At 34.6% G+C, this 27832-nt stretch overlaps 2 protein-coding genes and 1 pseudogene across 4 annotated transcripts; all 3 read right to left on the bottom strand.

Annotated features, from left to right (window-relative positions):
* Window positions 1-1049: 1049 nt before the first annotated feature.
* Window positions 1050-10895, bottom strand: LOC105174093 (Transducin/WD40 repeat-like superfamily protein). Of its 3 annotated transcripts, XM_011096080.3 has the most exons (15): window positions 10441-10895; window positions 10198-10321; window positions 10067-10107; window positions 9900-9993; window positions 7970-8745; window positions 6891-7019; window positions 5971-6043; window positions 5678-5717; window positions 5474-5546; window positions 4576-4641; window positions 3958-4032; window positions 3705-3877; window positions 2387-2433; window positions 1631-1859; window positions 1050-1551 (listed from the first exon to the last, which is right to left on the bottom strand). In XM_011096080.3, the coding sequence occupies exons 1-15, from the start codon at window positions 10776-10778 to the stop codon at window positions 1217-1219; spliced, it is 2613 nt and encodes an 870-aa protein (XP_011094382.1). In that variant the 5' UTR covers window positions 10779-10895; the 3' UTR covers window positions 1050-1216. The 3 variants fall into 3 exon arrangements, with proteins under 3 accessions (XP_011094382.1, XP_088731737.1, XP_088731736.1); XM_088875611.1 differs by lacking the exons at window positions 1050-1551; window positions 1631-1859 and adding an exon at window positions 3384-3507 and having other exon boundaries at window positions 2388-2433; XM_088875610.1 differs by lacking the exons at window positions 1050-1551; window positions 1631-1859; window positions 2387-2433 and adding an exon at window positions 2571-3507.
* Window positions 10896-12763: 1868 nt separating this feature from the next.
* On the bottom strand, window positions 12764-14911 carry LOC105174092 (cytochrome P450 94C1 pseudogene; annotated as a pseudogene).
* A 7695-nt stretch (window positions 14912-22606) lies between these two features.
* LOC105174090 (GDSL esterase/lipase At5g03610) lies at window positions 22607-27449 on the bottom strand. The gene is made up of 5 exons (XM_011096077.3): window positions 27291-27449; window positions 26924-27169; window positions 25766-26040; window positions 23037-23343; window positions 22607-22946 (listed from the first exon to the last, which is right to left on the bottom strand). The coding sequence occupies exons 1-5, from the start codon at window positions 27352-27354 to the stop codon at window positions 22726-22728; spliced, it is 1113 nt and encodes a 370-aa protein (XP_011094379.1). The 5' UTR covers window positions 27355-27449; the 3' UTR covers window positions 22607-22725.
* Between the last annotated feature and the right edge of the window lie 383 nt (window positions 27450-27832).

The raw sequence follows: 27832 nt of genomic DNA, 5'->3' as shown, positions 1-27832 counted from the left end.
TGCCATCCCCACGACGGCGAAGAAGACGAGAGTAATCGCAACGATTTGGTTCGCCATTTATTGCAGTTACAGATATATAAATATATATATTTATATATATTCAATTACTCTCTATCGTTGGAATAGCTTGAAATCGTTGCATAATGTTGAGGTTGGGAAGGGTGTTATATAGGGCGGAGGGAGGGTGGAGATGGGTGGTGGAGGGGCGGGCGTTGCGGGAGGGAGTGGTGGTGCATGGTTTACGTGATCTTGTTGAGAGGCCATTGCTGTATTTGCATAGGAACCTCAAAATAGGTGACCCAAACTTGAAAACCCACTTCTTTTCTTGAACTAATTATTATTTTTTTAAGTATTTGGATTAGAGCTTCTTCAACATGATTTCTTTTTCTTATAACTCTTAATAAATAATTAAGGAAATCCAAGTTGGAGCCTAATCAACTGAACAGGAATGCTTGTTGCAAAACTCGTTCTTCAATTTTCAGTGACGGCTTGAAAACTCTTTACTGCAAATATGCACAATGCCTCTAATATTTCTATGAATAATTTTTACGATTATTAAATTTGATTGGATCAAATTAAATCTTTTACAAATATTAGATATTTATAATCAAGTCAATATTTTTATGAATATTTTATACCCATAACAAATTTAAGTGAATTGTACTAATCACATAATAAACAATTGGTTACTTTCTCTGAATTAAAAAATCAATCACAATAAATATATCATATTTACTGTGTAATTGATTCAAATTGAACAAAATTGATTTGAATTAAAACTTTTTCGTCTCTACAGCCCAGCTAATTACATCATCACAATGCGATAGCCGACGAATTGTATTCAGACTCGTGCAACAATAAAATTAAACCTGGGCTCTCAATAAAATAGTTATACCATATCACTTCATTATAACTTTATCTGGTCACATGTCTATTGCCCTTTTTCAAAATAGTCTATTCCAATTCTCTGATGCAAAATTTTGTACATATGACACAAACCAATTGTTATATCTTTTTTTTAATTAACTTTATTCGAGAGCTAGACTTCGTTACTCGAAAACAAATTTACACATTTGATAGCTTATATTTACGTAGATACAAGATTAATAATTTAGCTAAGTCACATACAGGTACTCATTTCTCTATTCATAAATAAACCTCCTACATCTCGAGACTATAGTACAATAAATGCATCTCCATGTGACGACCATGTAAACTATTTGAGAACAGAAAAATCAACCTCCTGACAGCGTACCAAGCCAGCAGCCCCTCCATAGCAAAGCCACTTCTCTCTGCCTTTGTTGACATTCCATCTCACTCTATGCATTGCCACAATCTTTGGAGGGAAAACTTCAACCGTATCACCTTTCTCCTCTTTACCACTTCCTTCCCTTTGGAGTTGTCCTGCATCTTCACTTCTACATAGCACAGTCTCTTGATTGGCTTGTGACTGGGTCTTACTGCTCTCTTTTGGTTTTGATGCTTGTTTCTTTATCACCATGGATGACTTATCAGATCCATGCTCTTCAACATGATCACTCCAACATATTGCTACAATAAACAAATAATTACAACTATGCTTGAGGAGAAAAATGAAACTACAGAACTTAAATATCCAGTCTCAAATTACCTGGAGTTGGCGGCTCATTACATGTTACACTTTTAGCCATTTGTTCCTTCACTCTTTTCTCTTGGTCTTTCGCTCCTCCAGACCGCTTCATGCCCGGTGATCTTTTTTGGAGGAAACTACTTGTCGAAGGACTGGCTACAATAAGAGCAGTTTCTTCTTCCAATAGAGATCCACAAAGATAATGATGCAGACGATTTCGTGAAGGGTCTCTCACTGATCTAGTTGTTGGCTGCTTAAAGTAAAATATTTGACTGGAAAAGATTTAGCTGCTGAAACTTCTGAAGAAATATACGTTCTATAGAAGTGTATCTGTGTGTGTATACATATAGGCATATACATGTGTCTGTAAATATATACATATGTTATCAACATTTTAAGAAATAGATTGGCTAGTAAATTTTGCATGCAATCAGAATATAACAAATCACTCATAGGACACTAAATATAAGCATCTTTGTTGATTTAGGGCAAAGAAATCTAATTTTAGGACCAGCTATAATGTCCAAAAATTGAAATGACATAGAAGATCTAAATAATCAACTCGTGCCAGAAAATCTTAATTATTTTAGATGGATGTTCAATCAACAATTATATGTAATATGACATTCAAGATGTTCCTGAGGAAACACAAAATGATCCTTACTACTCGAGCTCCATCATGGACTATTTACAACCCAACAAAAAACAAGGGGTTCAGGTAATAGCACTAATGAAAAATAAATTAACAAAAGTATAGGTATTTAACCAAACATTCACCTGGAAGCAAAAGGTTGTTCCTTCTTCACCACAATATGCAACCATGCCTAATTAAATGGTCAAAGCAACAGACACAACTAAGAGTTAAAGGGGCACAGTATTGGAAATTTTTGCTACAACAGTAAGGTACATAATCCAATACACTGAATTTGAAGATGTAATATGGGATTGGAGGGGGGGGGGGGGCGTGAGTATTCAAAATGATTTTATCACATGCTTTAACAAATTATTTCAAACTTCCCCTCCCTCTTCTCCCCTAACCCCAAAGAAGAAAGGACAAGACAAGGAATTAAACACAAGTAAATGCAGACACACTACACCAAAAAACATAAGGGGGACACATCTTAGCAGCTATGTGGACTCATGATAATGAAGATCTAAGAAGATATTCAGGTAAAGATAACACAGATAGCAACAGGTTGCTGACATCATATGTCACTCGGAGCTTGAATTTCCAGTGACTTTGTGTTTATTACAAGTTCAATTCTGGAATAGTATACTACAGACAACAGGTGAAAGGGTAAAAGCAATAAAATATAGCCCTCCAACAAACAAAACAAAGTCCATAAGACCATATGAATCATATAAAGACAACACAACATAGACAAACTGACACACAAAACTATAGGGAAATAAATAAGATATGCTGCAGAATAAACTTCGAATGGTTGCTTGTTGATGTAGGCATTAAGAGTCCTTTATCTACTTCACTGCTTTTGCTTTTTCTAATCTTTCACGTTGCTTTTGGATTGAAGGATTAGAAATTTTAATAACAAATCCTTTTAATTTGTTTGGATAATTTTAAATTTAATGAATTTCAGATCCTTCAATTCTAGTTTTGAACTATGTTATATTTTTTAATATTAACGGATTTCAAATTCTTTTCAAATGGAGTCATTTGAAATCCTTTGTCCAGGTTCCCTCAAATCCAAATCCATCAAGCCAAATGCAATGTCAACAAATTGGACTTAATGTTTGCTTTCATAAATGCTGTCACCTTGCTAATAATCATTTTCTTCAAAGTAGGTAATAGCTGCAGCAAGACAACGGATTATCTAAATGCACCTGTGGACTCTTCATAGACGTTAAAACTTTGCACTCCCACCAATTTCTAACATTTCCTGTGATGTTTTGAATGTATAAATGGCATTGATCAATCATCAACAGAGGAGGTCAAACCAAGGGAGGACTAGTAACATTATGGCCCACAAAACATACAAGAAAAATGTCATTCCTCTCACATGCGCACACATTTTTTAAGAATGGTAAGATTTCAAACATCTGCCAGTCAAAGAAAGAAATATCTTAAACAGCCAACCTGTCAGCCGCGAAGCATGAATACACCATATCGAGAATGAGGAACAGTCAAAACTATGGAACCCATGCTTCGGTGCTGCAGTGATAGATTTTCCAGTAACTGGAATGTCATGAGCTGCCCTCTCTAAGCTGAGTAACCACAATGTTCCATCATCTATGGACCCAAAGACACATCTACAAGCACAATGACTAGTTGAGCACATATGAAATAATCAATGGGAGATGGAACTCATACCACGAAAATTGAACTATACCTTGGATCTGGCAGCCACTCCAGACCATAAGTGACTCCTGGAATATGATGGTCCCACAACGGACGGAATGGATCCCTGGGATAAACAGGAAAGTTGAGGAGAAAAAACAGAGATTAATAATGGATAGAGTGCAATATTTTTATTGAAATAACTTCACTAGTCTTAGAATATATGTGGCTTTTGGTTAACAGATCTTCAGTATTGCTATCCATGCCTGTGGGAGGATACTAAATACTACTATATTTCCTGGAATTTTACCTCATCTTTTCTAGGCCTGGTTACCCAGATTTATTTTCCTGTATCCAGAAACAGATCTTTTCTTCACAAAATTACGCTCTTTAGACTAGACAATGTGATGATTTTTGCACATTACTTTTGAGGGCAAAAATTAGAATTTCCAAGAAGTACTCTTTCATCTTTAAAATCTCAGGCTAGATGTATGAACCAATTCAAAATCATTTGATGATGAATTTCTCAGATGAGACAAGTCATGTATATTCAAAGTTTCAAAACCAACAAGGATAATAGTATGACCATCAGAACAGGGTCAAAACTAATAACTCCCTTTTCCATCACGATTAACATTTAGGTAATCAAGTATATAAGATGTGTACTAACCGTATGTCCCAAACCTTAAAGCCTTTAGGACCTGTGGTGATGATAACATTTGCACTCTCAAGTTCGCTGCAAATTTGGACCAAAATTTGATTAGTGATAACTGAAGGCCTACAAAACATGTATCAACCAAAATGAAGGGAGTAGCATCACAATTAAAGCCATTTGTTTCAAGTTTGACATTCTATCTGACACGATAACACTCACAGCACAGACAAAGGATAATTTCCACAGATATTAATAGATTATAAGAGAAAATTCAGCTGCTTTACATGTCATCCGTCAAGGTTTTCAATGCTCAAATCATATATACTACCTCAGTAGGTGCAAGGTTTCCCACATCATGGGAAGGCCTGGGAAAAAGCAATCACCTTTCCCTCAAAACAGTAAATTTGGTTTTGCAGAGCATTGGTTATACTGAATGGATCGACACATTTGGTTTTAATACCAAGAGATCTCTTTAGGATTTTTCCAAATTATGGGGGGCTACATAGTCATTTGGCCCTGTTTTGATGTCTCAGAACCATACAGAGTTATGTACATGCATTAAGTAAGTTTGGTACATTGCTCTCCGTATGTGATATTGTATGGATTCAATCCAAGTGATATGAACTTAGCTAACACAGAAGCTCATTCCAATGCATCTTAATTAAGTGCCTCAAAAGGATGATGTTTGGGTGAACTCTATCCATGCACAACCCTAGTAAACTATAGTACCCAGTGAACAGAGTGAGAAATTAAATGTGTGTAGTGAAGGAAAAATATAAAGCAGAGAATCTATGAGGCAATTTGTGAAATCAGAATAGCAGCCAACTGCAGGTGAGAGGAAAAGAAAGAAATTCTTTATTTGACTTCACTAGAAAGAATTGTAGGGGAAATCACTTCATGCAATATTACGAACCCTTGAACTGGTGCCCAGGCCAGTGATCTAACAGGACCTGTATCTGCACTGAAGGAAAGCAGAGGCCTTGTTTCTGTAACAAAACGAGGCATAAGAACCTATCACCTTCCATATAAAACCAAACTTTGCAAGGAGACAATATTCAAAATGAATGAAAACTTGGATCAACGTGAAATATGAATCTTAAGGCCACTTAGCCACTACCTGTTAATGGATCAGTAACTGAAAACTTCCATAAAGCAACCTGCATTTACAGAGATAAGAAATGAGCTCCAAGTGTAAGGAGAACCTGATAGAGAAATGGTAAACCAATCTGCGAAAATTGGCTGCGCCACAGACACCGACGCACACACACACTAACATATGTAGTAAAATTCAGAGTTTTCATCTTGACTGTGTTTTCTACAGTGGAGGACCAAACAACCATAAAACCCAGGCATTCATCAATGTTAGATTTACAAAGACACCAAGGAGAAAAAGGAAAAAGTAAACATTACCACTCCATCATGACATCCAGCCAAAATCATATCATGGGGAGATGACACAGACCACTCCAGCGTTAGGGGAATACTGTAATAAATCAGATTTAATAAAATTACATGGTAAATTTTTTATGTACAAAAATATATTATCTAATACTACGAAGGTACAAAATCATCTACCCTCCAAAAGCACATAAACTCTATCCAATTTATATTTCCTTTTCTTGGATGTGGTAAAACAAGGTTGTGTTACTAAAATGGGTACTAAATTCCCATCAAAGTAATAAATGTGACACCACTAATTCTCATCCACTAGTTTTGAGGGAAATAAAGTATGGATACACAGAAATTACTATTGAATTTTAGTAAAACAAACTCCAAATTGAGTCAGAATACACCCAAAAGAATGGGCAGAGCGAGTATTATGGATCATGGAATCCTGAAGTAAACCCCAAGGTTGAAATAATGTGGAAATCAATAAGAATCCACTAATCAGTATTTGACCGAAAACTTGTCTGAGCAGTGATTTTCACAGTGTGATCATTTCCTATTATCATCACCCACTGGTACTTCCAACTGAAACAATGGCTCTTTTGTGCACAAAACAGTATGTACAAGTAACAGTAGCTAATCCAGTTTAGCACTTTAATATCAATTGAAGCCTGAAGGAGTACCTCTCCCCCAAGATCAAATGCTCAAGGGTAAAAAGAAAGTGAGTGAAAAAAAAGCCTCTGCTTATGCACTAAAAATATAAAAAGGAAAGCAATCCAGGACAAAGACCAACTAGTATAAGAGTATGAGACAATCATTGTCTTCATTGCCGAGAACCCGATTAGGACATAAACTAGGAATAAATTTCGTATAAAACGAGGAACTAGCAGTACTAGCATCTTGGGTAGGCAAGAACAGGATAAGCATATCTACTGCCAAACTACCTTTGCCTATCACCACACTTCAACATTGAACACCTGAATACTGGTCGCAATTTGATGAAGCGAGGATCAATACGCTCCTGGCAAGCAGGAAATACAAATCTCACTGTATGGGGAAGAGGGACCTCCCACCTGCATGTAATATTTACAATCATGAGACAAACAATGAAAGAACAACACCAAAAGAGATGATTGCTTGATATTGGAAACACTGATGAGAGAATGTACTACCACAACTGCTAGTAGACTAGTCTGACCTATTTTTAACATAGCCAGTCTCAAGCCTGGATTCATATACAGGTAAAAGGTATTTGTGCTAGTCTTACAAACTTTCTCAATTTTATTAGGGAGAAGTCATCAGGTTCTGAATAAAGGCAATAGGGTGTTCAGGCCAAGCTACATGATCTACCTAACTTAGGGTGTTTCAAAAGGTTGTATTGCGTGTTGCTTATACTGCATCTGGGCTGGTCGAGCCCTAGGTAAATGAATGATAGGTTACAGTTCGTAGAAAATCTGAAAAAAACAAAAGAATGCTTGAAATCACATGTTAGAAAGTCATTAAGCATTCGATGTTCAACATATTAGATAGCCCTTGATAGAGAGAGGTCGAAGAAGAGGATCCTCACAACCAACTAGATATATTTGCTATAATATTTTGTCGGAATTTGAGCACACAAGATGTCTTACTTCAAACATCTCATTCATCCAGCTCATAGCCTCATATACTTAAAAGACAAGAAACCCGATTTGAAAATGTATGCAGATTTAGACGAAGTTTCAACAGTATTAGTTGATCTCCAGGTGAAAGATTCTAAATAATGTACGAATACGATATATATATATATATATCAACGATATAACAGATAATTTATGCCATTATTTCAACACAGAATGTTGTATACTGAGTTAGGTAATCTTCATTACAATACTGACATCCATAGTAACTTCACATACATGATTATGATAATTACCATTTTTCAGTTTCACAACTTTGGTTTTACAAGAAAATGGAGAAAAAGGAACAAAAGCAAAATGTTCAATACTTGGACTCGATACATGAAATACACTAGAAGAGATCTTACACTTCTAGAGCACCATTTCCAAGCAAGACAGCAAGATAACCCATAATTATCATGGATTCAGGGTCAGAAGCATGTACTGGCTGCCACTTTAGATCCCACACGACCTTTCCATTGTGAGCTAAACATAGTATCATTCTAGGCAATGCAACATTCAAGGGAATGGATATCTTAGAATTACTAGGATCACAAGAATTATTGCAAGTTACATTCTTGTCAGCTCCTGCACATGCTGGTTGATTGACAAGAGTAGATTCTCCATGGTCACATTGCCTGAGAACATGCAAACCGTTATTATGTACATGGTCTTCTTTCTGTGCCTTCGCTTTATTTCCCCTGCCTTCAGGACTAGCCAACATTAATGCATTTGGATGGTCCAAACAATTAGAATCCTTATGTGTTCTTACATAGTCTTCATCATGAACATGTTCACTGGCAGTTCCAACAGTATCCGAAGGATGCAATGTAGACGTGCCCGTAGGGTATTCGATAGCAACAGGTTGCACATTATCACTATAATTATCTATCTTCTCTACAGACTCATCAAGAGGTCTCTTCCTTGGTCTCCCTCTTGGCCTCTTTGGTTTAGTTGGCTCGTTGGCCTTAACTGGTTCCTTTTTCTTGGAAATTTGTCTTGACCTTTTATTCCTCTGAGAAGGTACTTCTTCGTTCATAGAGACAGTTAACAAACACCATATCTGGACGACCCCTCTGCCAGTTAAAGGGGCACCAATTTTGTGATATGAAGATTCAGGGGGATGGGCAGCAACAGCGACAAACTACTATGTCAATTTTCAAAAATACACAAAATCAGTAGTATATTTAATGTGAAAAAAGTAGTAAAGGGTACATCACAGAAAAATAAGACACATCTTTTAATATCTGAACTGAAGTTGAAGACAACTAGGTGATTTTAGAAAATGTGTGATTCTTAAATAAAAACAAAGACAATACAGAATACTTGGCAATAAATTACAAAAGTAGACAACTAGATATATAATGATTTTGTGTTGTTCTCTTAGAAGTGCAACTGCAGCATTTCCATATCAACAATAATTTAGAAACAGCCACAAGGCCTTAAATTTTAAAGAAAGTATCATATATAGTGACTTCAATAAGGCCAAGTGAGCTCCACCTAATATTTTCCCAAAGCAAAACAGAAAAGTACCCGTTGCTTTGTGGTCACTAAGAGGAAAGAAGACGGGCAAATTCTGTAGCATTCATATTGGAGGTCCGGTCATTTCCTAAGACATCAGAATAAGATCCCAGAAAAAAGACTATAGATTTGACTCACGTCCCCTGATGTTACCTTAAACATAATACCACTAAGTTGACCAAATCATACATATTATATAGAATTCTCTTCTCCAGCACAAACATTTTTGAAAAAACTGCACCTTTTACTGCCTAAAATTGGAAGAAGTGAGACCATAACACTCACAGCAAGAATCATCCTGGGATGGTTCACAATTTCAGTAACTGCTCCTGAGATAATAGTTAGAACTCTTCAAAAGGATCTCCCACAAAAATCTCAAACTAGCTATTTGGAGTAGAGAAGCTTTTGATCAGGCTAACTGCTCAGTGGATGAATATAACAGATAAAAGGCACTTCCTTTGTCATCCATGACGACAAATTAGAGACCCTCATTTCCTTCCATCCTAGATAAGCATATAACTGAAAATTTAAAAATAAAAACACTGTTATTTTTTCAGGCATAGCCAGCTTCATTCCATAAATTTTGAACATCATTAAATTGTCTTCCAGTTTATCTATTTAACATCAGTTATCACATAAAGCAATTTTCATCATCAGTATTTGCCATTATCACAACTTAATTACATTTCTAATAGAGGCACCCCCACCCCCCAACCCCGCGGGAAAGGGAACAACAAACAGGAGAGGATAAAGTAAGAGTTATACTTGGTGGAATACCTCAGACTTAATGTGATTCTCAGTATTGCAATGAAAAGGACACCAGTCTAATGCCCAGACTGCACCGCCAGCATGCATTATGAAGTCTTTGATGCTGAAATAATATAAAAGAATCAATGATAATAACAGATGATATCTCATATGCACATTGCAAGAATGAAAAATACCTAGATTCTGTATCGTCTTCGCTCCCATTTTGTGTCTCCTTCTGCAGTGCCCAAACAGAGTTAAATTCAAAAGCTTATCACAAAAGTTTGAGACAGTCATTCTTTTCACGAAGAATTAAATAGCAAAGTACCTTCGGAACAGATGCAGCTGAAAATTGAGGTAATGTAACCTCACCTATTACATCTTTCTCCTTCGAATTATGTTGATAAGCAAACCTCACAACTCGAGGTGTATATTTAAAATCCCTCCATTCTCTGCAACCAACATTCCACAAAAAAAATTACCTAAACAGACTGGCATTCCGTACACACGACCAATTTCAACCAGTTGATCGGAAAACCAACCAAGAGAAAGCTAAAACCACTTCGGCTACCTCAAGAAAGTTATAGAACCGGACAATCGCTTAAGTTCAGGTTGATTGACATCAAGTGTTTCCGGGTACCCACACAGTTTGGCTATCGTATCCACCGCTTTGAAGTGATTCTCAACGGAGTAATCGAACTCAGAAACTGCAATCTCAGGTGGAGCGTTAGTGGTGAGGTGTTGAGCGTCGGCAGGCAATTGGACGGAGTCAGGACCGCGGGGTACATCGGGTGGCTTGCCTGGCCGGGCCTGCTGTTCTTTCTTCTTCGGGATCGGTTTTCTCTTTCGCTTAAATGCTTGGACGAGTGGAGCCTCTTCGTCGAAATCCATTGCTGCTTCTCCTTCCATTCACTACGAGGGTTTGGCGAGCGAAAATTCTGAAATTTCACGACTTTTGAAGAGAGGAAATATCAACTTATCGGGTCGGGGCGGCAGAGATTTTGGCGGATTTTAACTCTGCCCGCTACCAAGTAATAGCTCAATCAATTAATAATTATACGGTCACTTTTTATTATAAGTGTCAGTTAATTAATTATTTTTAAAAATTATACATCAATTAAATAAAAATCATACTATTATATGACCTATAAGTAACTTATGAATAATTACATAATTTATTATTTATTTCTTTTTTTTTCGGAAACAAGGAGGGAAATCCCCCTGTGACCCCCCCGTTCCATCAGTCATTCGTGCTCCTCCCCCGAGGATCACTCTCTCCTTCGATGTAAGCGATTGCACCTTCCAACTAGGAAGCCGCTCTCTGTCCGCTGCAACTGGAGTATGTCGTTCGAATGCCTCACTCCCTTTCCAACTCATATTGGGGAGCTGCCACTTCCCTTCAGCTATGCCGGTTCCCCTAACGCTTTAGTGCTAACGGGGATCCGGCTAGGCGTCAGGAAAGCAGCAGCCCCCCTTGCTTACCCGTTCCTGCCTTCCAACTAGGAAGTCAGTCACTGCCATTGAAACTAGATTTTGTCGTTCGTGTCTTCGGCAGCTCACTCGATTTTCCTACAAATCATCCTTATATTCGGTAATTATAGAACTGTTCCTAACATAAAAAAAATAGAGGTAATTTTTGCATTGATTTTTATAGATGTGTGTAATTTTTTAGAAAATATGAGTAATATATAAATAGATCATAAATTATAGAATATAAATATAATTATTCCATTAATTTATATTTGATCCAACTCAATTAAAAGTAGAATTTCTTATATTCCACTCTCCTTTCATCACTTTAATCTTTTTTTTAACGTACTTAATCATAAAATATATTGCTGCTTTTTCGGAGCAATAATTTCCATCAAATCAAACTATAGCATTAAGGATTAAGGATGTGGGTGTCAATCATGTCTTGACTACTTTATTCTTGCTAGAGAGAAAAAGTGGAAAGCACAATGATTAGTGAATGCTTGTAAAAAAAAAAGTTAAATGACAGTCCTAATTATTAGTAATCGTGTTCCTCAGTTGTAAAATTGTCTGACGTTATAACATAGATAAAAACCAACGTTTTAAATTAATTGGATTTGGATGGAAGATTTTCTTTTCTTTTATAGGGCACCCAAAACGCACCATAGGCATTGGGTCAAATTTCCAGCTCCTTAAAACTTATCCTTTAGGTGGGCTCTGCGAATTCTAACACATTCAAACATTCTACGTCAGTACTAAAACATGTAAAACCCAACACCTCTGCCCTGTCACTTTCATGGTATACGGGCAGCTTCTATTCCACATATGTTTTTTATGTTGATGCTGACCCAAATTACAGCATATACGCCTTTCTTTAGCACGCGCTTTTCTTTTAAAAGATTTTATATATGTGATTTGTATTCGTCTCAAATTACATGTCAATTATATTGTACTTATAGTGTGATTGAAAATTTCATACTTTTCGGGTGTATTTTCTAATATCGTAAAGTCATAAACAATTATATTAAAAGGAAATTAAATGATTGAGTATAGATGGATGATGATCGCTGGGGTGCTTGGAAGATAATTAAGGTGATATATTTAAGGAGATTATGAAATTTTTAAACTTAGCATAGTCATAGCAATCCATGTGAGATGGGCTGAGCCTAAATGAATAAATTAGTGATTATTTGACTTGCTACCATGAAAGGGCATTAACTATTCAATCAATTCAAGAATTAAAATATTAAACTGATGAATTAATAATCCACTTGGGGCCAATGCCATCTAATTTTCTAGGCCTAATTCCGATGTGTTGCTACAATAGTACTTCTTCTACCTACGCAAACATGGAATATTAACAGAAAATATCTTACTCAAATAAATGAAAGAGCAAGTAAGATACACTTGTCTTGTGATTGGTCTTTTATTTTAAATGCATATTAATTACATAAAAAGTGCAGTAAATATGCCATACAATTAGTTCAGATTTATGCAAACTAGATCTGAATTAGAATTTACTGGACTTTAACCATCCGTGGCCAAGTATAAATTCAGATGCCAGAAAACTAACCTATCACCTATGAACATCTTTGTATCATTGCTGACAACCAGTAATAGTTAAACAGTAGTCATATAATTTACATGCCATATCAATACATATTCGGCCAAACAGCAATAGCGGCTCCCTATAATCTGCACACATATGTATAAAAGGCAACAGCAACAAGCTGGTTAGATCTTACCAGTTAGTTGCCAAATTAAGACAGGACGAACCCCTCATTTGGAGTTCGAGCTGACGCTGATGATGCTTCAACGGATTAGCAACATTTTATACTAATTAACATATGGATCATTTTAGGTTGTTGTGCATATCATAGTTATAAATGATCGATGGTTTGTTGTTGGTCAGCTGTGCTGTGATTATTTTGATGAACTACTTACACTTCGGGGACGAACTAAAACTCGTAATCCGTCAGCAAACGTGGCGGTTAGCCCTGGTGAGAACCGGGGCGTGCACTCCGGTTGGGCTAATTCGACATGAAACTGTCGCAGCAGTGAGATTGCAACAGTTTTGAGTTCCACAAGTGCCATTTCTTTCCCCAAACAGACCCTAATCCCAGCTTGAAAAACTGGGTACTTGAAAGGGTTTTCATGAGGGAAGAAAACTCCATTCCTCAGCCATCTTTCAGGCTTGAATTCCAAGCAATCTGATCCCCAAATCTCTTCCATTCTCCCCATTGCATAAGGGTGGTAAGTAACCCTAGTGCCCCTCTTCACGAAACTCCCATCTGGCAAAAGGTCATCCTCCAAACAAAACTTTGAATCGAATTGGATTGGTGGGTAGAGTCTCATGCTCTCGTATATTGCTGCATGTAAATAGTGAAGTTCTCGCAGTTGTTCATAGCTTGTCAGGTCCTGATTAGGCCCGATGATCTTCTCCGCCTCGATCAGTATGGCCGCCTCGATGTCCTGGTGGCACGCTACCAGCCAGATGAAGCTAGTCAAGGCGGAGGCCATTGAGTCGCGGCCGGCCAACAGGAAGCTGATTATGATGTCCCTGAGATAAGTTTCGTCGCTAATACTACTCATGAATCTTGACAGAAGATCATTCTGATCGGAGAAACTGAACTTTCGGCGTTGCCTGATGACCTCCCGGGCTAATAGGTGGACGATCTTGATAGCCTGCCGGAGTTGTTTCTCGCTGCCGATGTTCAGCAATCTTTTGATCTTCCAAACGATTGGGGAGGCAATCATGGCTCTCTCAGCCGAAAGCTTCGACGCCAAATCGAAGGAGACAGCAAATTTCGATAAGGGTAGTGAAAGCTCCAAACACTTGGGGTCTAACCCGAATGAAAATCTGCAAATACTATCAAACGAAAATCTTCGGAAAACGTCTTGTAAATCCAGCACTTGGTTTCCGGCGGAAACCGACTCGAGAAGGGGTAGCAAGCGTTGATCAATTTCTTGATTCACGACTCGGAATGAGTAAGCGCGGATTGAGGTCCGACCCAGTTCAAGACTCGCCATTTTTCTCTGGAATCTCCACAAATCTCCATCGACGTTGAATATCCCCCGCCCCAAGAAGTCACCCAAAATTGCGGAGAAGGGCTTCCCTTTGGGGAAATTATCGAACCGGGTTTTGAGCATGTACTCAACGTTGTCAGGGTTAGCAGTGATCGTGTTGTTGAGAACATGGATATGGATTGTCCGAGTGGGGGAATTCTTGAGCAGGTGAGCGTACCAATCACAAAGATTCCCAAACTGGGTAGTCCAGCGAGATTCAATGTATGTTTGACAGATTTCACAGTTGCACCAAACCCTCACTCTCACTAACCGGATACTGAAGAAAATCAGCAACATAATAATGATCAAGAGTAGGAAGAAAACAAAGAACAAATGGTAGTCATCAAAGGCCCGAATCCAAGAAGATGCTGCAGCATCCATAGACAAACAATATGATCCAATAAAGGGAGAAAAGACGAAGAGGGAATGAAGAGTGAAGACCAATGAGAGAAGGGAGATAAATAAGAAGGGAAAAACATCTGGCCCTATTTATTTTTAGTTTTCTTTCTTTCCAGAGTGCATGTTTACACCCACATAAAACACTTTCGCGTGGAATATAAGGTCCACCAAATAATTGAATTTTAAAAAGTAAGTTTTAATAATAAAAAATAAAATAAAAGAAAGAAATAATAATATAAGCAAGAACAAGCCATGGCGATGGATTACATTCGTTGGCTTAAATGATAACAACAGATTATTTTTAAAATTAAATACAATTTTTATCCATTAATTATATATAGTTAAATTTCATTTTCGTTTTTTAACTTTTTAGGGTTTCAAAAACATACTTTAACTTTTAAAATTGCTCAATTTTGAGATACTAGTGACCGGATTTTGTCTAAAGTAACTAGTGATCGGATTTTATCTAAAATGACACCTGAATCAGACGTGGTGTTTCAAAAACCGGCGACTTTGGACAAAATTCGATAAATAGTCTTCCAAAATTGAAATTTCAAAAGTTAGAGAACCTTTTTGGAATCTTAAAAAGTTAAAGGACTAAAATGAGATCTGACCATAGTTAGTGGACAAAAAATTGCCTTAATCCTTATTTTTAGTTGTATAGTGTTTAAGGGCAAATTAGGGTAAATTATATTTTGCCATGCAAACTACGAGTGTTTTACACTTTGTCATCAATTTTTTTTTTTTGTGTCATTTTACCATCTCAACTTTGTGAAATTTGTACTTTACCATGTATGACCATCTTTCTGTTGATTTTTCTGTTGGAAAAACATTGAATGTTGTGATATGTAAAAAATATCACATTACATAACTCTTCATATCACATGTGTACTGCATATATATGATTTTTCTTGACAAAAAAATTTGGTTAAAAATAATTATAAAAGACAAATTACAAAATTTTATAAAGTTGAGATGTTAAGTTGATACAAAAAAAAAATTAGACACTAAAATATAAGAACAGTTATAGTTCAAGTGACAAAATCTAATTAGCCCTTAAAATTATGTTTCCTCAACTATTGATGATTAATTTGAAGTTATTTGAAATATATATATATTTCAAATCTTTTGATCAAAGTGAAATCCTTCCATGCAAAAACGAAATAATGGAGTCAATAAAGGATTTAAAATTCAATTGATTTATTGCATGAACCAAACAAGTTAAATGGATTTCATGAATTTTAGATCAACAAAATTCAAATCTATTAATCCAAATACAATCTAAGGAATATTACCAACGTGTTTAAGCTTATTCTTGATACTAATGAGTAGTTTTCTCTTAATCACCGTACTAATTATTCTTAACGGTGTACGTATTTTTAGTCTCAAGGGTGTTGCTATTACCAATTAACGCATAATAATAAAATAATAATAATAATAGATCAAACAGGTGATCTTTCCTTTTACATGGAACTATATATTATATTTGCATATTAAAAAATTAAATTTCTTTATGTACATATAATACAATTTTAATTAATTAAAATATATGTTGAAGGAAAATTCCAACCACAACCTCTGAACATTACCTACGGGAAGATTTTTGTACAGATTCATGCACGTGCTATTATTCTGTGTATTATACCAACTACTGTTTAGAAAATAGGCTAAACTCACCAAGGTATGTGGCTATGTGATGGGACACATTATCGTGTTCCCAACACTTTATTTTTATATATAATTATAATAGTAATGCTTCTTGATTAAAGATTTTAGCTATATATTTTTAATTAAATCCTGGGACTTGTCTTTTCATAACCCAAATGGATGGCGTTACTGTTTGATGATTTGCCTCCATTTTTAAATGTTATTACAACATTAAAAGTCATAACGGCAATTCAAAAGGAATTGTAACAAAAATTCATATATGTATATATAATTATTAAACTTTATTTTATATATACTCTTTAAAGTATGAAAGGTAACAAAATTAATATTCCGATAAAATAATTTGACATTCCAACCTCTTCTCGCACCACAGATTTTGAAATGACTTTGCAACGAGATTCCAAATTTTTAAATTTTGGTAATAAATTTTGGGATAAAACAACAACGAATATCGATCGTAAAATTTGGTCAACTTTATAACATGTCATTTTAAAATCTGCTCACATATAAATATTAGGTGTATACTGAATGTTTCTGGAATGAACTTGGACTATATGATGATAAGAGAAATGCAGTTAAAGAGAAAATTGAAAAAAAAAATTAAAATTAATAAAAAAAAATTGGGTGAACAGCAGAATCCGACGTTGGATGCGTTGAATTGCAGTACAGATCATTAATTAATATTAAATATATAGTACTATTATTAAACAGCAGTTGGAAATAAGTCCAGAGGCACATATAGTAACGTGTTAACTATTAACTGACACACACATGCACATATGACAAACATTATTTATTACAAAAATAATATAGAATTAAGGCACTAATGGCGGAATCTTACATTGCCCCCACACCATTGTTGAAATTAATTCCCCCTAATCATCATTAGATTTAAGGTTTTTTATTATTATTATAACTAACAATAATGTAGAACCCCATGCTTTTGTGCTAGTGAGGTTCTAAATTTTTTGAAATATTTTATGAAATATCAAAAAATATTTGGTAGAATTTTTAGAAAAGAAACTTATAAAATTCAAATTTAAGTTGTTCGGAGCATATACATTCATTTTGATAGAGTAAAGACTTCTCGATTTATTTTTAAGATTGTAATAAACTTCTTCAATCTTAATCGTTTTTGTTATAGAATTGTTAATACTAATGTCCGACAGATATTAAAATATCATATAAATGTACGAGTTCATAAAATATTGTATTGAGTTAGCTTTTTAATATTTATTTTAAATTTAATACTTATTTCTCTAATAATTGTCTATTAAGCTTTATCAACATGATGAAAATGAATTATATTTTATCAAATTTAATAAAACTTTTTGTTTTTATTTTTATTTTTTATCAAAAAGTCAAATACGGCATCTTTTATATAAGGATGATTGGAATATGTACTACGCCAAGGGCCATATTAATTATATATACTATTTTTAATAGACTCTGAAATATTTTTGTATTTTCTAATCCTAACAACTTTAAATTAAAAATGAGCTATATAAATTTGGTCAGAATTGGAATCTATTGCCTATAAAACAAAATTTAGAAAATTACACCTTTTTTTTTTAAATTTAATAAATTGTGAGCATATGTCCTAATTTTGTAATTTTAAATGTCTTTGTTTAATTGATGGGGGGTTGTCAAGCTAGTGTTGATGATCCCTACTCGAGAAAATTGTAATTTATGTTTCATAATTTATTCTTTTTTTTAATTATTTTGATCATATTATTTTACAACTCAACCGAGTGTGCAACGCTCCTTCTATTAATAATTTATAAAAATAGATAATGAGGCGTAAATTATAATTTTTTTAAATTTGTGAGACTAAATCTGTTAGGTTATAAAACAATGAGACCAAAATCGTAAATGGGTAAGTTATGGGACGTAAATTGCAATTTTGTTCAACAAATGGCTAATGAGGATGGGAAATGAGGTTGCGAACTTGTACAAAAAATATTTACATGACTCATGTCCAACTGGCCAAATTTCATATGCTACTTGTAGCTCGTATTTTCTTTACCACCTTTCAAAGCATATGATCTATTAATGTTTCAGAAATTGGGTCATTTTCAAGTAATGTATACGTCCGCCTAATTTATTCCTAAATATTTTGTCTCTATTCTTCACTCTCTAAATAAAATTTTGGTTTCAATAAAATAATTATTTTTGTGTGTGTATATTTTTATATAATTATTCTTTATAGTTGCAATGAATTAGTTGGTTTATAAAAAAAGTTACTTATTTTAAATTAAATAGGATATTAGTTGTTTTAACCCATTAAAAAGGTAAAATACAATCACGTATCTTGAATTTAATCGAGATCTTGTGATATAACCCAGGGGCTTCCAAAAGTGGAACATGTGTTAGGAGTGTGTTCGATTGATTCAATATCGATGAATTGAGAAAAGAGGGTTGAGGGTTGGAACGAACGTATAACAATAATTCTTGGAATGTCGTGGGCATTCTTGATTGGTGCTGAGCTAACCATAGTGCAAAGTCGTATCTTTTTGGTTAATAAGATCTAAAAGGTTTATCGATCCCAGGGGGTGCAGATTCATAATAGGCATACAGAAATTATTGTACGTCAAATAAAATCAAACGTCTTGGTTTCAGAATATTTTTTTCACTCGGAGAACTAATTGGATTGTTATTTACAAATATTTTCTCATTATTCGAAAAATTATAAATGCGCTTATAATTTTAATGTCTATTTAACAATGAACTCATTCTGTTGACTTCCTTTATGTTTATATCTGTTAATTATAGTAGGTGTTCATATTGATATGATTTGTTAATTAAAAACAAGAAGCATTTAAGAGATAAAAGAAAACAAATGGCAAATGATAGAAAAATCGCAATTTATATCCCATAACTTTTTCATTTGTGATTTTGGTCCCATTATTTTACAACTCAACAAATTTTAGTCCTACAGGTCTATAAAAATTATAATTATGTCCTGTTACCCATTTTCATTAAATTAATTGTTAACTGAAGGAGCATTGCACGTGTGTTGTACGTGCTCCTTTCATTAACAATTTAATTAAAATCGATAGTGGGACATAAATTATAACTTTTTTTAGACTTATGGAACTAAATTTGTTAAATTATAAAATAATGGGACCAAAATTACAAATAAAATAAATTATGAAATGTAAATTGCAATTTTTCATCCATACTCCACATGTTTATAGTTAATGATAACGTGAAGTAGAACGAAACGAATCATACTATTTGAAATTTTTTATTTTAAATATATTCTTTATTTTATTTAATATATATATTATGTTATGTGTATATATTTTTTTTAAAATAAAATAAATAGCAAACCCAATTCGCTAATTGCGAGACAACAAATCATAGCTCTAGCGTAATTTAAGGAGACAGAATCTAAGGAAACAGCACTTTAACATTTGATAATGCGTCGTGATTGCAACTTTTTTCAGTTAAATTAAAATATCTTTAAAAAATAAAATGAAAATGTATTGCACATGTCTGTCACCTTTTGTTTCTCACAGTATAATATATATTAAAATGCAAGGACGTATCCATCACTTAATTTTAGGTTGTCATATGCTCATTTCTCCTAAGTGCGTACCACATGTTCGAAATTAAAAAAAAAAAGAGAGAAAAAGGATAGTCATTAATCCCAATATCTTAATTGTCCTTAAAAAAATTATGATGATATGGACTTGAATCTAAATATTATATTTGAATGGATGGATTTCATATTAAAAAATTTAAATTCATAATAACAAATTCATCGAATCTGTTAGGATAATTAATCAGTGCTGCACAAAGTTTCAAATTATTGAATTGTCATTTTGAATTGTATTTTATAACATGGTAATAGTTTATATGAAATTATTTGAAATCTTTCATTCAAAATCATATCATCTCATCGAAACATAATTTAAGATTTTCATTAGCTCGACGATATGTCACAATTTAACGCTCCTATGCATGTCTATTGTGAGTAATTTGAAAATAATTTACTGCATAGATCTTTGAATTATCCATCTTTTGAATTTAGGAGTTATTACGACAAGTTCTGATAAAAATAGAAAAAAATGGTGCAGTTGGACTCAAAAAGTGATCAAGAGAAAAGAGGACAGAAACATATTTCAATGCTCAATAAAGCGTGATCACTCGACTCATGACGAACTGCCTCTATGCCATCCTTTTCTACTTCTAGTTAATTTTAATCGAAGACGAGAAACAAAAAATAAAAAAATAAATGGAGTTGCCAATAAAAACATATATTATATGTTTTCGAAGTAGTAACTACAATTGATGGATCCATAAATAATATTTAATTAATTCGTACGAAATCATATGTTGTTAATTTAGTATTATTAATTCCACGCGAATGTACATTTACGATTGATGAAATTAATACAAAATATATAGCATTAATTTTGCAGTAATGTGATGATAATCAAGTGATATTGGTGGTGAATGAATTGAGTGATATATTGTGTTGGAAAAAATTTTGGTGGTGGAGAAGAGTTCCAAAAATTCCGACTTCTGCTGTAGACCACTGAATAATTAATGTTGCATATGACACCTCATTCTATATACTTCATGCACACGTCCCACCTAGTAAGAATACTACATTCTCTTTTGTTGTGTTTCTATCAAGACTTCCGGCGTCGTTTTGCATTTCCATGTTCTTTCAGAAATTTTTGTCGTCCATGGCCCGCCCGGACACTTGCAAATTCGCCTCCGGGACCGATACAGACTATTAACCCTGCAGACGTTTTTCTTTCTTGATAGCCCCATAGATAAGGTTATGATTGTGTCTTGATATCCCATGTACCAAACCCACAGAAACTGCTACATCCTATGCAGCAATCTTGGTTCTCGTATACCAGATTCATATATAAATGCACTACGGAGCCCGCCAACCAAAACCCTATATATGTCCTTGTGAGACAACACCAACAAGTTATTAGCAGAGGCACTATGGCCTGTGCATCAGTTTTGGCGCCAGACTACTCTCTACTGCACTGCATGAATCTGCCCACAACCAATTAAGACCTAACTAACTAATTGGTTGGGAAACAGATGCAAAAGCTGGGATATGTATTTATCTCTACCAAACGCTTTTGTAAGAATTCAAAATCACATCATAATTCTAAGAATTTTTGTCAAAACAACTATAGGCATCTCTGGTGAACATTGAGTTGGGCTGTCCAACACCAGCACAGACTTATAATCCGGAAAAAGCTCAATTCAGGACTTACCCACGTACTACTATTTATAGCCAGTCCTAAAATTGTCTTGGACCTTTAAATAGACCCCATTTCGATAAATTTTTAACTAATCTATTTACCTGTCAGGTTGGGATCTAAATTATGGCCGATTATGCCTTTCTTCTGTGTAAAAGTGAGGTGTTCTTTTGAACAATTAATAAAATTTATAATTGTCTTTATGAAATAAATGAATAATGAATTAAATCACATAAAAAATTATAACTAGAAAAAATAGTTTAAAATTATGTAATAAACTTAGATAGTAACAATTCCAAAAATGACTTAAAACAAACTTTTAAAAAATAAAGAGTATTAATGAATTAATGCACTAAAGATTTAGAAGTAGAATAATAAAAATAAAAAATTTAAAGTTTTTAAATATAAAAAAATACTAGAATAGTTCATTTAAAAAAATAAAATAAAACTATATATAATGCATATTAAAAGAAAAAAAAACGTAACTCAAGATCAGATAATCCTAGGCCACTAAACTGGTCGAAAGTACAAGGATCAGCCAGGATTGGCCCCCGGGGCGGGCCGGGCCATTGATACGGGTCCATTCAAGTAAATCTCCTGTCCCGTTGTGTAGGAGTCAATGAGCCAATAGGGGGCAGCAGAGGTCAAATTTAGTGAGGCCCAGACGCTCAGCAATACGAATGCCATAACACTCTCAGCAGGCCCATAATCCAACAACTGCCCATTAAGGCTGATAGAGTTAAAAGAAGCTACGCTTGGTATTCCCACCCACAGATCAGACATTATTCCACAGTCCACACCTCATTCCTTCACAACCAACCAAACTTAAGGAATATACAATCACTTCCCTACACTCTGTTACTACCATCATACAACCAATTTTCAACCCACGACAACTAATTAACTCAATACTACCAAAACAAATAATAAATAAACAAGTTGAAGTTGTCACATTTAGGACATGAAGAGAAGCAAGAAAGAAACACTAAGCATTATCTAGTACAAAGACAACAACACTCTTAGTAAAGTTTCAAGTTCTGTTCAAGACTCGACTTCAAGTTCGTGTAGACAGCATGCCATCCAGCCTCGGTTGGATGCGATGCGTCCCAGAAAAACGCCGACTTTGGATCACTGCAGACCGTATACATTTTTGCACCTTTGTCGTCCAGGCTGCCACACCAGTACCCGGTACTTATCCCCATGCAACATGGCTTCAATGGAGTCTCAAACTTCAAAATCCCTGCTTTGAATGACAGATAAGTCTATGTGATTACCATGCATGCAAGAACTAAAACGATAACAAAACAGTATTTATTAGCATATTATTTACCTTGAGAGTCTCCTTTTTGCTCGAGCACAGATGTGAAGGAGGTGTAGAGATCAAGAATGAAGAATGTGGAGGTTCTGGTCTCGTTGTTCAATTTGTCGACTGCTTGCTGCAGTAGGAAGTTGTGGTAACCAACAGCTAAGTTCTGCGTGATGTTGCATTGTTGGAAGCCAGACATTTGTGTCATCCGAGGGAGGCACCCCAATGGCTCCAAGGATGTAACAGCAACTTTGGTTGCTCCGAGTGCTTTGATTCGTTTTAAGTCGAGGGTGAGCTGGTTGATCACTTGAGGGATGAACCTTTGCAGACCCTAACAAGAAAGCAGATTTCAGTGGATTAAGATAACATTCGGAAACTTTAGTTCAAATAGAATTCAACAAAACCCGACCCATTTAGACGACGAGTGTAATATAGTTGTTGAAAATCCAATTATAGGGCAAGTACAAACTCGTTTTGGGCAAGAATTTTTCTATACTTGTCATATGATTATATTAGTGGACAGGCTAAGAGAGGAACCAATCATATGGCTGGAAAGTGTATTACAATTTTTTTTAACCACTCACATGCCCAACATGCACGCAAACACCCAAGGTTTGAACACGAGATCTCCAACAGAAAAGTTTTGTGTGACTGAACTGTTGGGTTGTCCCTCAGGATACACTTATTGTATATTACACTCGTTATATGACTAGTTCGCTCAAGCTAAACCTAATTTGGGATACTTAATTAAAATTAGTTAGATAAAGTGAAAATTACACCACCATCTCCTAAGGTTTGTTGTAATTATACGAAGACTTGTTGTTGTTTAGAAAATTATATCTAGTATTCCTAATGTTTGATTTGTCTAACAAAATGGATCCATGCGTTGGTCAAAATTCACGAAATTTGCTGATATCAGCAAAACAATGTTGAATAAAAATTCATAGCTACTCTTAATTGACTTGGTAGGGACTTATTGTATGTCAAACAATTTTTTTCTAACTAAACCCCCCTTATACATCTTTATACACTAATGCATGTAAAAAGGTACATTGCCACCCTTATAATAAGGGTAGTTTGGTGAGAAAAAATTTATTAGACCTATAATAAATCTGTAAGTCAATCAACACTAATATGGATTTCTATTCAACTCATTTATTGATGTAAGCAAATTTTGTAAATTTTACTAAATAGAATGACCTATTTGTTGGATGACATCAAACATTAAAGTATGTACTAAATATAATATTCTAAATTATTAGAAATTCACATATAATTATACCAAATTTCGTGAAAGCACGACGTAATAGTGGGTTAATCAAATTCAAGAAAGTAGTTCAGATATTTTGATAGGCAATTAGGGAACACTGAAGGAAATTTGAAATGAAATTGCATACTAGACTTTAATGGGTGGGGTGACTTGCCACCTAATTCTCTTGGATTGCTCATATTTATAATGAACAAAACAAATGAGAAAGCAGGCAGTGTTGGAGTAAGCAATTATGGCTTGCTTTCGCCAATTCAAGGAGTAGGCTAGCTGGTCAACCTCAATGACCTTCAATTAGTGTGAACTGTGAAGTGAACAACTACCCACTTTCAACACACATACCAACTATCAACTGTGTGGCCACGTCAACTGCTGCATTTCTGTAGAAAGAGTTTGATTTACAATTGAAGTCTCAGTGTTATTACAAAAACATAATTATGTGGACAGGAATACAGACACCACACTTATAATATTCATTGTTTAATCGTTGGACTAAGGAAAAATATGGGACATATATACATTTCTTCTCTGTCCCATTGATATCTCTTTTCCTATAGTTCCCATCATACACATCTTATCATCTTCATCTAAAAATGATTATTCCCTACCTCTTCTTTCCCTCCTAGTGCAGCCAAATTCTACATGTTTCCACACACACAACAATATCTTCAATTTTTGCAATAGCTATAGCTAGGAGCGTTCACAATTTAATTTATTGATCCACTCAACCACAGTCAATAACAAAACTCGCAAATTTTGTCCCATATGTTTGATCTTTTTTAATTTAATTTTATTTAGTATAGTTTTTTATTTTGCGACTCATAAGTTGAAATTTACTTCTCAAATTCGTTTTTCGTTCCATAATCAACAGTAAAGGCATAGGAAATTCTAACGGCTCTGTTAAGTATTAGACAGAAAAAAAAAACGTGAGGTTTAAAATTGAAAAAAAATCACTTTATAAGATGCAACATAAAAATATCATAATAAATGAAACTAAATTGAAAAAAAAAAAAAAAAAACAGAACGTAACATATGGAACTAAATATGTAATTTTTCTGCAATCAATATTGGATACAAGTTTTTTCAAAATCTCAATATTCGGGATATCATACTGAACGGAAAGCCGAATTTTTTTTATTAAAAAAATTATATAATATATAACTATAATAAATAAATATTAAATTTCCAGTTTAGGATAATAATATAGGAAGTTAGAAATAAAATCGAATGCCGCCCCTAGGTACCACAAATTTTGTGCATCCAATAGGTACCATAAATTTGTGCATCCAACTTTCGTGAAATCATATATAATAAGTTAGTAATTACAATTTTATAATTAATATGATGATAATTAAAAAATGAATTTGCAAACATCTTTATATTTCGAAAAAGTTATAAACTCACGCAAACACCCCTAATAATGCATATAAATCCTTAGAAATTAATAAGTAGCGATTTAATATATTTGGTTAAAATAGGTAGGTACCTCGATGGAGCCATCTTTGAGTACATAAGCAGCATAGTCGTTGCCGGCAAGACAAACAAGAACGACGGACGACTGCAGATCCCGTTTGGTGTAGAGAGCGTCATTGATGAGTTTCTCGAAGAAGTCGATTTGAGTGGTGACGTTGGGCAACAAATCGCCCAAAGTGTTGAACACACCGCTCCCTCCATATGCAAAGTTCAGCCCATTTCTCAACTTCTTCCCTCCCAATTTCATCCATGCGTACGCCAATGGTGACTTCACTCCCAAGAACTTGGCTGTTCATTTTCATTTGTCCGAATCAAATTTGATCAGACTGAATCAATATTACATCGTAATTAAGGACAATATTCTAGTTATGCATCTAATGTACTTTGTTTGACCATGTACATTTGATTGATCCAAATTTGATTTAATTAAACTATTGTTTTTTTTGAGTTTAGGACAGAGATGACGGAAGCAGGACGTATAGATAACTGAAGGAAAGAGAGAATTGGAGAAAAGAGGTCAGATTCTGAAAGAAATGCATATGGAGGAGAGTCATAATGTGAAAGCGACAGCAAGATAATAATGAATGGAACAAGCATTTCTGGAATCGTGCTAGTGGATGCAAAAGTGACTTAATTATATATGCTATTAAATTAATCACTTTACTAATCCCATCTTGATCACTTTAATTGCAGCATCATCGTACATCACACACACACAAATCTGCACACGATTGCAGAATATTATATATAGATATATACATACTATTATTAATTTCCCCTAGAAAAAAGAAATTAAGAAAGAGTAGATGAACACAGACGTGAAAGAAAAGGTAGTGCATGTGGGTAATGTGATGACAGGTAATTATGGGAAGAGATAAAAGAAGATGACCAGCTGATGAAATTTACATGCAAAAAAGCAGAAAATCACAGCCCACCAAACACAAAAAGGGGAAGCCCATGTTTGAAAACCCTGAAAAGAGAAAGCAGAAGAAGAAAAGATAAAGTAGGGCAAGTGATGAGATCAAAATGCCCATAATTATTATATCTATGTAATGGAGGCAACTGGCAAGCGCAACACCTCTGCACACACCACAAAAGGAAAAGAAATAAAGGAGCTGTGTGGGGTTGGGAGTTTTTAATATTATAGCTCTCTACTAGCTACTTTAATTACCAAGGTAATCAGTGAGGATGCGGCCGTCGGAGAATCGGCCGGCGGGCTTTCCGGGGAAGGTGGTCCCGTACGGATCTTTCCATGAGTTCCCTAGAGATTTCCTGATGTTGCCTGTATCAGCATATGAGTCTCCAAACACAAACAGCTTTGTGGGTCGTCGCCTGAAACCATGATCGTATGCCTCGTGCTCTTCCCGCCGCTGGTGATGGTGGTGGTGGAGAGGTGACGCTTGGACGACTGAGTATCCTGCAAGATTGTTGGTATGGATGAAAACTGAGAATTGGAGTGGTGATTATGGAAATTCAAGTATAATTTAATTGGAAAGAAGAAGAAGAAGAAGAGAATTTAGTTTGAGAAAAATGAGTACCTGCAGAGGTGAGGAGAAAGCAGGAGTAGAAGAGAAAGAGGAAGGCAGAGGAGAAGGAATCCATGAGAGAGAATGATATTGCAGAGAAAAAAGAGTATTGAATTGAAACAATTAAGCGCGCTTGTATCAATATATATATATATATACAATATATGAATGATTTGTGGAGAAGGGACTCCCTCTTTTTAATTGTATACATGTCTCTACCCAAAATTTTAATTTAAATTGAATTTGATCGTATATAAATTAAATATATTTATTTTATAATTAATAAAAAATAAATAAATTATATAATAATCATATCACATTATTTTAATTTGATAAATTTTGAATAATTTTATAAGGGGAGGGAATGGGTGTGGACAGAGAACATTAATGATGATAGTTTGAGTGGGAACTTCTCGAGGGTTACTTTGGTCCAAGAGAATATGGGGCATTAATGGTTTTCTTTTCTAACTCTCACTTGCTGCTGCCCTGTTCATTACTTGATAGACACATTAATTATTAGTGTAAGCTGTCCTAATTTGACAGGGAAACCCACA

This window comes from Sesamum indicum, linkage group LG11, assembly GCF_026168435.1.
Source record: "Sesamum indicum cultivar Baizhima isolate 11 linkage group LG11, ASM2616843v1, whole genome shotgun sequence".
Classification (NCBI taxonomy): Eukaryota; Viridiplantae; Streptophyta; class Magnoliopsida; order Lamiales; family Pedaliaceae; genus Sesamum; species Sesamum indicum.
This window is presented reverse-complemented; position numbering and strand designations above follow the sequence as displayed.

Excerpts from the sequence above, each read along its gene's own strand:
- LOC105174093 (XM_011096080.3), bottom strand. The coding sequence starts at position 10,778 with ATGGAAGGAGAAGCAGCAATGGATTTCGACGAAGAGGCTCCACTCGTC. Across the intron at positions 9,994-10,066 it reads GAAGACGATACAGAATCTAG|CATCAAAGACTTCATAATGC; the intron begins GTATTTTTCATT and ends ATATTATTTCAG. Across the intron at positions 3,878-3,957 it reads GAGTGGCTGCCAGATCCAAG|ATGTGTCTTTGGGTCCATAG; the intron begins GTATAGTTCAAT and ends TTGTGCTTGTAG.
- LOC105174090 (XM_011096077.3), bottom strand. The coding sequence starts at position 27,354 with ATGGATTCCTTCTCCTCTGCCTTCCTCTTTCTCTTCTACTCCTGCTTT. Across the intron at positions 26,041-26,923 it reads CATCCTCACTGATTACCTTG|CCAAGTTCTTGGGAGTGAAG; the intron begins GTAATTAAAGTA and ends GAAAATGAACAG. Across the intron at positions 22,947-23,036 it reads GCAAAAAGGAGACTCTCAAG|GGATTTTGAAGTTTGAGACT; the intron begins GTAAATAATATG and ends CATTCAAAGCAG.